The 12,325-nt window shown below is 46.1% G+C and overlaps 1 protein-coding gene across 2 annotated transcripts in view; it reads right to left on the reverse strand.

The window, feature by feature from the left end:
• Positions 1–12,325, reverse strand: part of LOC147117780 (nucleotide-binding oligomerization domain-containing protein 1-like) — a 92,428-nt gene that overhangs the window by 6,979 nt on the left and 73,124 nt on the right. For both annotated transcript variants that reach the window (XM_085989045.1, XM_085989044.1), the window contains exons 6-7: positions 11,030–11,113; positions 5,845–5,928 (exon numbers count right to left, since the gene is read on the reverse strand). In XM_085989045.1, coding sequence (XP_085845171.1) covers positions 5,845–5,928; positions 11,030–11,113 — 168 coding nt within the window. The remainder of the gene's footprint in view (positions 1–5,844; positions 5,929–11,029; positions 11,114–12,325) is intronic.

Below are 12,325 nucleotides of genomic sequence, written 5' to 3' on the forward strand. Positions count from 1 at the left end.
GCTGTGCGCAAATTGGCTGCTGCATTTCCTACATTACAACAGTGACTACACTTAAAAAAAAGTACTTAATTGGTAGTAAATTCCTAGGGACGTCTGGTGGTCATGAAAGGCGCTGTATAAATGCAAGTCTTTCTTTTTTTCTTTGATGAAGAGGAAGGGTTGGTGACCTGCTCCCAAACCAATAGCAGTGCTACTCGATGACCTGGTTCATAGGGATAGCCTGGGTGACTCTTCTGATTCTCTCTCTCCCTCAGAACAAGCGGCTGACCTCTGCTTGATGCCTTCCCACGTTGACACTGCTGAAATTGGAAGCTCACCGTGAGTGCGAACCATTTTGAGGTGTAGTGTGTTGGAGTTTAAAACGCGGTGACCACTCTTCAAAGCAACTATTTTTTAAGGGATCATGGACTCATACCACTCAGAGTGGTACTTTATCTACATTTGCTGCTTCTCAAGCTGGCTCTTTAAGGACTTTAAAACTATAGTGCAACTGGACTGTACTTCACTGTAAATCACTGGTTAGGCCTCAGCTGGGGTATTGTGTCACTTCTGGGCAGCACACGTAGGAAGGATGTCAAGGCCTTAGAAAGGGTGGAGAGGAGATTTACCAGAATGGTACCAGAGATGAGGGACTTCAGTTATGTGGAGAGACTGGAGAAGCTGGGATTGTTCTCCTTGGAGCTGATAAGGTTAAGGAGAAATTTAATAAAGGTATTCAAAATTATGGAACATTTTGATAGAGTAAATAAGGAAAAGCTATTTCCATTAGCAGGAGACTCAGTAACCAGAGGACACAGATTTAAGATAATTGGCAAAATAACCAGGGGGAGATGATGAGAATTTTTTTTATGCAGCGAGTTGTTATGATCTGGAACACACTGCCTAAAAGGGTGGTGGAGGCAGATTCATTAATATGTTTCAATAGGGAATTGGATAGGTACTTGAAAAGGAAAAATTTGAAGACCTATGGGGAAAGAGCAGGGGAGTGGGACTAATTGGATCGCTCTTTCAAAGAGCCGGCACAGGCACGATGGGCCGAATGTCATCTTTCTGCGATGCAAGATTCTACGATATTTCTGAGAAGATTGTTTTTTGTTGCCAAGAGCTGTACTGGTATCTGGCAGGGTTGAAGGGCTCTACCTGCTATTGTGATGAGGTTATGGTATAGCAAAGGATATTTCCGGAGTAGCGAAGATTCACTTTTGCTTTAAAGTACTGGTGGCCACTGGCAATCTCACTCAGAGAGGCCTCAGGGTCATTATTGTGGAAAACAGAAGAACACTTGTGCAGTTGGGGGGTGGGATACCTGTGGCACAGTTGGAAGCACACTCGCCTCTGAGTCAGAAGGTTTTGGGCTCAAGCTCCACTCCAGGGACTTGAGCACATAATCTAGGCTGACACTCCAGGGCAGCACTGAGGGAGTGCTGCACTGTTGGAGGGGCCGCCTTTCGGATAAGTTGTTAAACCAGGTAGGGGTAAAATATCCTAATGCACTATTTCGAAGAAAAGCAGGGGAGTTCTCCTCGGTGTCCTGGCCAATACTTAACGCTCAACCAAAATCACTAAAAACAAATTGATCTCATTGCTGTTTGTGGGAGCTTGCTGTGCGCAAATTGGCTATGGTGTTCCCTACATTACAACAGTGACTACACTTCAAAAGCACTTCATTGGGTGTAAAATACTTTGGGACGTCCTGAGGTTGTGAAAGGCGCTATATAAATGCAAGCTCTTTCTTTCTTTCTATGTCTGCCCTTCCGACTATGGGTTTAGAACAGATAGCAGATTGTCTTGCGTCTGGATTTTCTACATCTGCCTCAGGGGTACCCGATACTGATATTCGGTTAAACTAGAGATTAGGAAAAAAAACTTTTATTATCCCCCTCCCCCACAGTGGACAAGTAGGGGGAAAAGTGTTCCATTCCCCATCATTGAGATCCCTTCCCTTAATAAGTACAAAAAAACCATCAGAATTTAATTAAATTTAACAATGTGTTGAGAGAGTCACCAGACTAGATGCAGGAAGGATGTTCCCGATGGCGGGGGAGTCCAGAACCAGGGGTCACAGTCTAAGAACAAGGGGTAAGCCTTTTAGGACTGAGATGAGGAGGAATTTCTTTACCCAGAGAGTGGTGAACCTGTGGAATTCTCTACCACACAAGGCAGTTGAGGCCAATTCATTAAATATTTTCAAGAAGGAGTTAGATATATTTCTTAAGGCTAAAGGGATCAAGGGATATGGGGAGAAAGCAGGGACAGGGTGCTGAATTTGGATGATCAGCCATGATCTCATTAAATGGCGGAACAGGCTCGAGGGGCCAAATGGCCTACTCCTGCTCCTATCTTCTATGGGCTAAAAATTGAGTAGCACCCCAATTGGGGCGCTAACTTCGCCGGGGCGCTAAAAGTAGTGCCCTGGAAAAATTAGCACCCCCACGCCGGAAATTGAGTGGTTGCGCTCCAAGAGGGAAGCGGGGCGCTACTGGAAGCGCCCTGCATCCGTCTTGGGGCGCTGTGAGTTAATATTGCAGCGTTATGTGTCGCAGCACCACACGCTGCGGCACTTTGTGCCGTGGTATTGCAGGCCTTCCTCCCCTTCTTAAAGGGGAGGGACCTTGTGCAGCGCGACCTGGGGCCCAGCTGGGCCCCCGAGGATTGGGAGTGCAGGCAAAAGAGCCCGGCACTCAAGAGAAGTGTCGGGCTCTTGGAGCGCAGCCAGCACTCCGCAGGGGGTGGGGGTGGGGGGGGCGTTTCAGGAGGTCTGGGACGGGAGCGCAGGCAGGTGCTGGCAGGCGGCCAGCAACAAAAATGGCTGCCCCGCACCTCGCCTTTAAATTGCGCCTCTCCGGCCGCAGGTACGCCCCCCTAACCCCGTCGGACATAGCGTCCGGCGGTAAGTCAGGGGGCGCTCCCGAAGATCATGGCCGGGGCGTGAGCGGGGCGTTGCGCACACCAATGACGTCATCGACAGCGGCGCAGCGCCGCAGGGTGCTACCGGTTAGCGCCACCACTAACCTCCCGCTGAATTTTGCGGGAGGCGTGGGCAGTGCCGCGCCCGGGCGCTCGTTGATTTGCGTCCCGTTAGCGCCCTCTTAAGGCGCTAACAGGAGGCACAACCAACTGAATTTTCCCCCCAATGTTTCTATGAGAGGATACATTTAGTGCTGGATACACTACAGGGAGTGGTGGTTTAATGGGGAAATAACCATAAAGTGGTTTTGGATCCTACAAGTTCTGATTGGCACAGATAAGCAAGATATAGTTCTGACTGGCAAGGTGGTTCACCATGATTTATTTATACAATACACCAGAAAATAAGGGGGAGGAAATGCTTCCGTATTTCTCTTTCAAAATGGATAGTGTCAAGCTGAGTACTTGCGCTAGATTCCTGTAACTAAAAGACTTTGCTTTTCTTGTTGCATGCATTTCAATACAAAGGAAATTCCAGAGCTGGTTTATTTAAGGAAAATTTCTGCTGAAAAGAACAGAAAACTTGTGGTAAAACGCAACTTTAAATGGGTGTTCTTTTAAAGCCGCATTTTAAATCTTGGAGGAAGTTGGGGTGAAAACTGCTGAACAGAAGTGAATGTTGAGAAGTGCTGTTGATGATGAGGTGCAGACAGATTCGCACTACAGAGTCAGAGACTCCAGGATCCACAAGCACAGGCCTTCAAAGAAGAGTAAAAGAGTACGGTACAGAATATAAATCAACAAAAGGACGGGAGGGGGAGATATGAAACAGAAAGCTGGTTTCACCCCAACGTCCTCCAGGATTGATGGGTGATCTGATCGAGGTGTTTGAAATGTTAAAAGGATTCGATAGGGTACATACAGAGAAACTATATCCTCTGGTGGGGGAATCAGGAACAAGAGGACATAATCTTAAAATTAGAATAGCAAAATACTGCGGATGCTGGAAATCTGAAATAACAACAGAAAGTGCTGGAAACACTCAGCAGGTCAGGCAGCATTGAGGAGAGGAGAAACAGAGCTAACGTTTCGGGTCGAACCCTTCGTCAGAACTGCTCTCCTCGATGCTGCCTGACCTGCTGAGTGTTTCCAGCACTTTTTGTTGTTATCTTAAAATTAGAGCTAGGCCACTCTGGAGGGAAATCAGGAAACACTTTCTTTACACAAAGGATATTGGAAATCTGGAATGAGAAGCCGCTGGATACTAGGGGCCAATTGGAGCTTTCAATACTGAGATCGATAGGTTTTTGTTGGGTAAGAGTATCAAGGAATATGGAGCAAAGGTGGGTAGATGGAATTGAGGGAAAGATCATCCATGATCTGACTGATTGACAGAGCAGGCTCGAAGGGCAGGTGTGAGGTCTGGACCCGGAATCTCGAATCCCTCATCTTTTTTTGTGCTGATGGAATGAAATGAAATATTTTCGGAACTGCCTTTTAAAAAAACAAAGGGTGTTTCAACCTGAATTATGTTTCAATTCTGTGTAAAATAATGGAATTGACTAACAGGAGTAAACTGGAAGATTATCTGATCAGGAATAACAGCAGACAGAAGGTCAAGATGCTGTCCGAACAACTTCCTTGACTTTTTTGACGAAGCGACAACTGTGGAAAGCCTTACAATGTGGTAAACCTGGGCTTCCAAAAGGACATTTGACAAAGTTTGGCACAAAAGCCCACTACTTAAGCTCAATGTGTTGGGTTTCAGCATAAATCTTGGGAATGGGTAAAAAGTTGGACAAGGGGTAGAAAGTAGTGGGTACTAGGAGCACAGGAACAGGAGTAGGCCAGTCAGCCCCTCAATCCTGTTCCGTCATTCAATTAGATCATGGTTGATCCGTGTCTTAACTCCATTTACCCACCTTGGTTCCATATCCCCTAATAACCTTACCTAATAAAAATCTATCAATCTCAGTTTTGAAATTTTCAATTGACCTAGCCTTGACAGCTTTTGGGGGGAGAGACTTCCAGATTTGGGGCCAATTCTGGGCACCACATTTTAGGAAGGATAGAGAGGGTGCAGAGGAGATTTACTAGAATGGTACCAGGGATGAATGACTTCAGTTACGGGGAGAGACTAGAGAAACTTAGGTTGTTCTCTTTACAGCAGAAAAGGTTATGAGGAGATTTGATAAAGATGTTCAAAATCATGAAGGGTTTTGATAGAGTAAATAAAGAGAAACTGTTTCCAGTGGCAGAAGGGTTGGTAACCAGAGGACACAGATTTAAGGTCACTGGCAAAAGAACCAGAGACAACATGAGGGAAACGTTGTTATGATCTGGAATGCACTGCCGGAAAGGGTGGTGGAAACAGATTCAATAGGAACTTTCAAAAGGGAACTGGACCAATACTTGAAGGGGGAAAATTTGCAGGGCTATGGGGAAGAGCAGGGGAGTGAGACTAAAGTGGAATAGCTCTTTCAAAGAGCCGGCACAGGCATGATGGGCCGAATGACCTCCTTCTGTGCTGTATCATTCTATGATTCTATGATTTCCACTGCCCTTTGTGTGAAGAAGTGCTGCCTGCCATCACCCTGAATGCCCTAGCTCTAATTTTAAGGTCATTTTCCTTGTTCTGGACTCGCCCACCAGAGGAAATTGATTTTCTCTATCTACCCTATTAAAAGGCAAACATGGGTCCTATGTCAAGAAGTTCCTCTCTGCACAGTGATTCACACATGGAACGGACTTACAGATAGAAAGGTGGAGAGAAAAAAACCAGAATCATTTAAGAAACATTTGGATGCTGCAATGGGGTGAATCTGAGGCCGTTCTGGGTGGTCAAACTAAAATGAGCGGAGTGGTTTTCCTCATCCATAATTATCTTGTTATTTTATGAACACCAAGAAGAGCAATAAGACCATATTCTATACTCACCCTACGTCTTTCATGGCCTTGTTTTTCTGAATTGCTTGTGCTAATAATTTCCCTCCTTCGCTTGTAAGTTTGTTGAGTCCAATTCTACAAAAACAGATTGATGGAAACGTTCATATTATATTTTATAAAGTATTTTATTTCAGCCCCAAATATCAAACTTGAAGTTTCCCCTTTTCCTTCCTCTGACTCTTCAGTGCTCACAAGAAGTATCCCAACAGCAGAGAATTAGAAGAGGACATTTCTCTAGGCTGGTAGAAGTTTGGAACCCTCTGGGAATATTCATGGAATAGGTGGGTCAGTGGCAGCTTGGATAAGGAATTGGTTTAAGGACAGAAAACAACGAGTTGTGGTAAATGGCTGTTTTTCAGACTGGAGGATGGTAGACAGTGGTGTTCCCCAAGGGTCAGTGCTGGGGCCACTGCTTTTTTTGATATATATAAATTACCTGGATATTGGAATACAGAGTAGAATTTCTAAATTCGCTGATGACACCAAACTTGGGGGTGTGGCAAACAGTGATGATGATATCAATCGACTGCAACAGGACATAGAAAGGCTAACAGAATGGGCAGACAAGTGGCAGGTGGAATTTAATACAGAGAAGTGTGAGGTGATGCATTTTGGCGGAAGGAACAGGGAGAGGCAATATACACTTAATGGCACAGTTTTAAAGAGTGTGTAGGGACAGAGGGACCTGGGAGTTAATGTGCATAGGTCCCTGAAGGTAGCAGGACATATTGAGAGAGTGGTTAACAAAGCATATGGGATCTTGGGCTTCATAAATAGAGGTATTGAGTACAAAAGTAGAGAAGATATGCTGAACCTTTATAAAGCGCTGGTTAGGCCACAACTGGAGTATTGCGTCCAGTTCTGGTCACCACACTTTAGGAAGATTGTGAAGGCACTTGAGAGGGTGCAGAGGAGATTTACCAGAATGGTTCCGGGGATGGGGGATCTTAGCTACAAGGACAGGTTGGAGAAGCTGGATTTGTTTTCATTAGAGCAAAGGAGGTTGAGGGGTGATTTGATAGAGGTGTACAAGATTATGACGGGTTTGGATAGATTAGACGGGGAAAGGCTGTTCCCACTAGTTGATGGTACAAGGACTAGTTTTAAAGTTTTGGGCAAGAGATACAGGGGGGGACGTGAGGAAAATCTTTTTTACACAGCGAGTGGTGATGACCTGGAATTCACTGCCAACGGAAGTGGTGGAAGCGGAGACACTCAATGTTTTCAAGGGAAGACTGGATAGGCACTTGAGGGAAACAAACTTACAGGGCTATGGGGATAGAGCGGGGAATGGGACTGACTAGATTGCTCTACAGAGATCCGGCATGGCCTCCTCCTGTGCCATTATGACATTATGACTCTTCTGCAAATGGCAGTTGATTCTAGGTCAATTGTTAATTTTAAATCTGAGACTAATAGATTTTTGTTAACCAAAGATATTAAGGGATATGGAGCAAAGGCAGGTATATGGAGTTACATCACAGATCAGCCATGATCTCATTGAATGATTGAACAGGCTCGAGTGGCTAAATGGCCTATTCCCATTCCAATGTTCCTATGATGGACACTGACAATGATTAGGTTCTTCAACTTTGACCAATTCAACTGACACTTTGCTTCAGAAAGCTTGCTTCTCTTCCCAGTTCTGCCACTTCAATGCTCCATACTCAACTAGCTCCAGCTTTGAGAGATCTGGATTTATTGGCCTTGACATTCTCAAAGAACAATGTAAATGGCCGTTTTGATCTCCGATCTATGCTAGGCCATCAGCATCACGGGGGGGGGGGAACATTCTGGCTGGAATTTTCCCGTCAAAAATGGGTGGGTTTGGAGCGTGGTGGCAGTTAAATTGTTAAAAATGTGACTCCCGACCTGATCCCGCCTCCAACCTGCCCACTTCCAGTTTTGCCTGAGGCAGGACGGGCGGCCAACCCGCTGCCAGGGGGCGTTACCTCAACTTAAATATTGTAATGAGGCTGGATTTTGTGAAACTCGGCAGTTAAACAGAGGCGGGGGCTGCTGCATCCAGGAGGTAAGTGGCTTTATACCTACCTCCTGGATCTAGGCTCCTGACCATACCCACCCCCACGACCGAAGACCCTCCCCATGAGGCCTTCAATCGCCTTCCCAGGCCTCACTCCCCACCCTCCGGCCTTCCCACCTCCTCCCCAACGATGATGATGAGGCCGGCCACAATACTCCGGTGGCCTGCCCCGGTCCTTCGCCCCCCTCCTAATCCCTGGCCAACCACTCCCCCCACCCACCCCCGCGATCTCCGATTCCCCCCCCCCACACCCCGCCTGCCGATCCCCGACCTCCCCGAATTGCCTGCCGATCCCCGCCCCGATCCTGCAATCTCCTCCCGTTTGCTCTCCTCCTCCCGATTGCCGACCCCTGTCGATCCTCTCTCCCCTCCCCTCCCAATTGCCAAACCCCCTCCTCCCGATTGCCGACCCCCGCCGATCCTCTCTCCCCCCCTCCCGATCGCCGACCCCCGCCGATCCCCTCTCCCCCCCTCCCGATCGCCGACCCCCGCGGATCCTCTCTCCCCCCTCCCCCCCCACCGATTGCCGAACCCCCTCCTCCCGATCGCCGAACCCTCTCCCGCCGATCCTCTCAACTCCCTCCCACCGATCCCCGAGCCCCCTCCTGTGATCCCTCCCCCGGACCGACCCCTCGCAACTGAGACCTACCTGCCCGCAGCTAGCCAGCCTCTCAAACTGGCTGGCTGTGGACGGGAAACCAAGGCCTCGCATTCAAATTAGGCCCTGCCAGTAAAATCGGCAGGGCCTGCGAGAAATCCGGCCTACCGGGTTTCCTACCCGTCTCTGAACAACCACCGCCCCTCCCCCGCCCTGAACAAAATTCCAGCCTCAGTCTTTGCAATTCTTACTAACTCTTCAGGGATGAAAGGGCTGCCCTAAGAGGAGAGATTGAGTAGATTGGGCCTATACTCTCTGTAGTTTAGAAGAATGAGAGGTGACCTCATTGAAACATAAGATTCGGAGGGGGTTTGACAGGGTAGATGCTGAGAGGCTGTTTCCCCTGGTTGGAGAATCTAGAACTAGGGGGCATAGTCTCAGGGTAAGGGGTAGGCCATTTAAGATTGAGATAAGGAGGAATTTCTTCACTGTGAATCTTTGGAATTCTCTACCCCAAAGGGCTGAGGATGCTGAATCGTTGGTTATATTCAAGGCTGAGTTAGATTTTTGGACTATAGGGGAATTAAGGGATATGGGGATTGGGCGGGAAAGTGGAGTTGAGGTTGAAGATCAGCCATGATCTTACTGAATGGTGGAACAGGCTCAAGGGGCCATATGGCCTACTGCTGCTCCTAATTTTTATGTTCTTATGTTCTTTGTCTTCCTCTTCCTCGAGAAATAGTTTTCCTGGGGTAGAATTACAGTGGGACTTTCTTGATCCCCCATTGTAACTTCAGCAGAAACCCTGGAAAAACGCCATAAACAGCTCTTTATGCAATTTATCCAGGGTTTCCGCTGATCTCTCACCAAAGCTATGGAAGGAGATTGGGAGAAATCTGCAGAAATTCTGTCCCAATATTGTTTTCACTCTTGCCAGTTTTCACCCATCTCTTTAAAGAACTGCTGGACAAAAAAATAGCAAGGTCCATCTATTTGCCTTCTACCAACCTTGCAGTCGCATGGTACAATGATAATGGGGTTGTTGACTAATGGAGTTATTGACTAATCATGCCAATCAATGTCTATCAAATAGTCTACAACAGACACAGATTCCAATGGCTCCTTGCTGGGTTTGGTCTACTGGTTGCTGGTCATGATCAAGTACTTCACCTCATCATTGTGAGCACTGACGGCGAATGTTAATGGGTGCAATAAGGATTAAAACAGTGGGGCTTGACCCTGTCCACGTCGAATGTTCACACGCAGAGCTTGCTGGATAGCAGTTGGAAGTGGCAACCCTGGCTAATTTTCATCTTCGTAATCTAGGGGTGCTAAGGCCAATTGTAGTACCCCCACCACCACCACCCCCTCCACCCCCACCGTGTATACCCTGGCTGGGGTCAGTCAGCTCAGTAAAGACTGGAGAGCAAATCTGTGACCTTCCTTGTCAGAATGGCTCAGCTACTCATTGGAGAAACACACTCAGCTATTGGAGAAATTCATAGTCTTTTAAGCAGATTCAGGACTTTGAAAGACAACTCCCGTTGGATTAGAATGGATTTGAACAATTTTTCTCCCCCCTTTACATGGCTAAGAGCAGCTGCAGAACAAACGCAAGGACTTCCCATCTAGTCAATTAAAAGAACAAGCCTACATGCTATTATTCTGTAGCACTGATGCAACTTTTATATGATCAAACTAACTTGCTCTGTGGTAACGACGCTTCAGCTGTGGCTCAGTGGTAGCACTCTCATCTCTGAGTCAGAAGGTTGTGGTTGCAAATCCCACTCCAGTGACTTAAGCCCATAAAATCCAGGCTGACACTCCGGTGCAGCACTGAGGGAGTGCCATACTGTCGGACGTGCCATCTTTCAGAAGACCAAGGCCCCATCTGCCTTCTCGTAAAAGGTCCCATGGCACTATTCAAAGAAGAGCAGGGGAGTTTCCCCTGGTGTCCTGGCCAATATTTATCTCTCAACCAACATCACTAAAATAGATTATGTGGTCATTACCTCGTTGCTAAATTACAACAGTGATTACACATCAAAAATACCTCATTGGCTGTAAAGCACTTTGGGAGATCCTTGCTATATAAATGCAAGTTCTTCCTTTTCTTTAGTGGGTTTTGCGATGTTTATGAGATGCAATAATATTAACCAATTACTTTTCTAAAGTTACAAGCATTCCCTAGTGTTTATATATTGTTTTTGTAGTTTCAACTTGCTATTGGATGTCCTCAAGGTCACTGACGTAAGAAAACGACTAGGCACTTGATCTGAGTATTAAACAAGGCTTTAATCAACTGTTTTTCAACATGGAGATCTAGTTGTGTCCTTCACTAGTGCCTGTTAAGGAATGTCCTGAACAAGCTGGGCCCATGCCCGAGTATTTATACTCTCCCTGGACAGCACCACCAGCAGGCCACCCAGTATTACTTCATAAGTCATTTCCACATGAATGACAGATTCATGTCAGTCACATTAACATTAAGTACAGTACAAGTAATTTGCGTAAATGGGCAACACATTTCTTACTTTAATGTTCGAAGTTTTGGGCATTCTTCAATGATTTGGGCGACAAACCGGGCACCAACATCAGTGATCTGATTCCTGTATAGGCTGGAAAAATAACACGCCTCGTTTAAGAGAGGTGACTCAACAGTGGGGTAAACCTTATACTGACAATTAATTGCAATCTGCAGTTTTTAAATCTTTCCGCTCTGGCATCGTCATTCAGTACCTTGAACAATTTGTGAACAGGGTAATGTGATGGAATAGGATCAGAAAATAAGCAATTGGCTCTATTTAGTTGCTTTTACATTGGCTTCATTTAATTCAGATTCCAGCAGACCAATGTCTGTGAGCCAACTCCTAGTGATTATGGTGCTAAATCTTTTATTCTGTTGGCAAGCAGCCCTGAATTAAAATGGCGTCTACCTATAGGTAGCTGAGTAATAAACACAGTGATGACTCAGTCCTTTTGAAGGATTTTGGGACCGTTAATTCGACATATCGATTTTGAGACTGTTACTTGACATATCTTGGAAAGAGACTGTTACTTGACATATCTTCAGGGCTAGCCGCCATTGGGAAGATACTGTCCAAGAAAATAAGACATCAGGAAGAACCTTTACAGACAAGGAGACTGATCATTTCATCGTTCTGAGTGCAGTGCAGCCCAGTCAAGGTTGTATGTATTACTATGTTAAAGTTGAGGGAACTGTGTCGTAATATTACGCTGACAATTGTATTAAGAATTGTATGACTTAAACTAGGCAGTAAAGTGTGTTGTGAGAACAACTGAATTTGTTTGAGACTCATTACTCCACTCAGTATATTAAGACCGAGAGATAGAAGGTTCTGGGTTCATGTCCCACTCCAGAGACTTGAGCACAAAAATCTAGGCGGACACTCCAATGCAGTGCTGAGGGAGTGCTGCACTATCGGAGGTGCCGTCTTTCAGATGAGATGTTAAACCAAGGCCCTTTCTGCTCTCTCAGGTGGACTATTTTGACAAAGAGCAGGGGATTTATCCCCGATATCCTGGCCAATATTTAGCCCTCAATCAACATCACTAAAAATAGGTTATCTGGTCATTATCACAGTGCTTTTTGTGGGAGCTTGCTGTGCACAAATTGACTGCCACGTTTCCTACATTACAACAGTGACTACTCTTCAAAAAGTACTTCACTGTCTGTAAAGCACTTTGGGATGTCCTGAGGTCATATAAATGCAAGTTTTTTTTATAATATTGTTTATGACCAGCTCAAATGGAAAGAAATGATAGAACTAAAAGGTGCCCATCCCCTCCACAATCATCTTGTGGAACAA

The sequence above is a fragment of the Somniosus microcephalus genome, chromosome 5 (assembly GCF_052327205.1).
Source record: "Somniosus microcephalus isolate GS21.2 chromosome 5, FLI_Smic_1.0, whole genome shotgun sequence".
Lineage (NCBI taxonomy): Eukaryota > Metazoa > Chordata > Chondrichthyes > Squaliformes > Somniosidae > Somniosus > Somniosus microcephalus.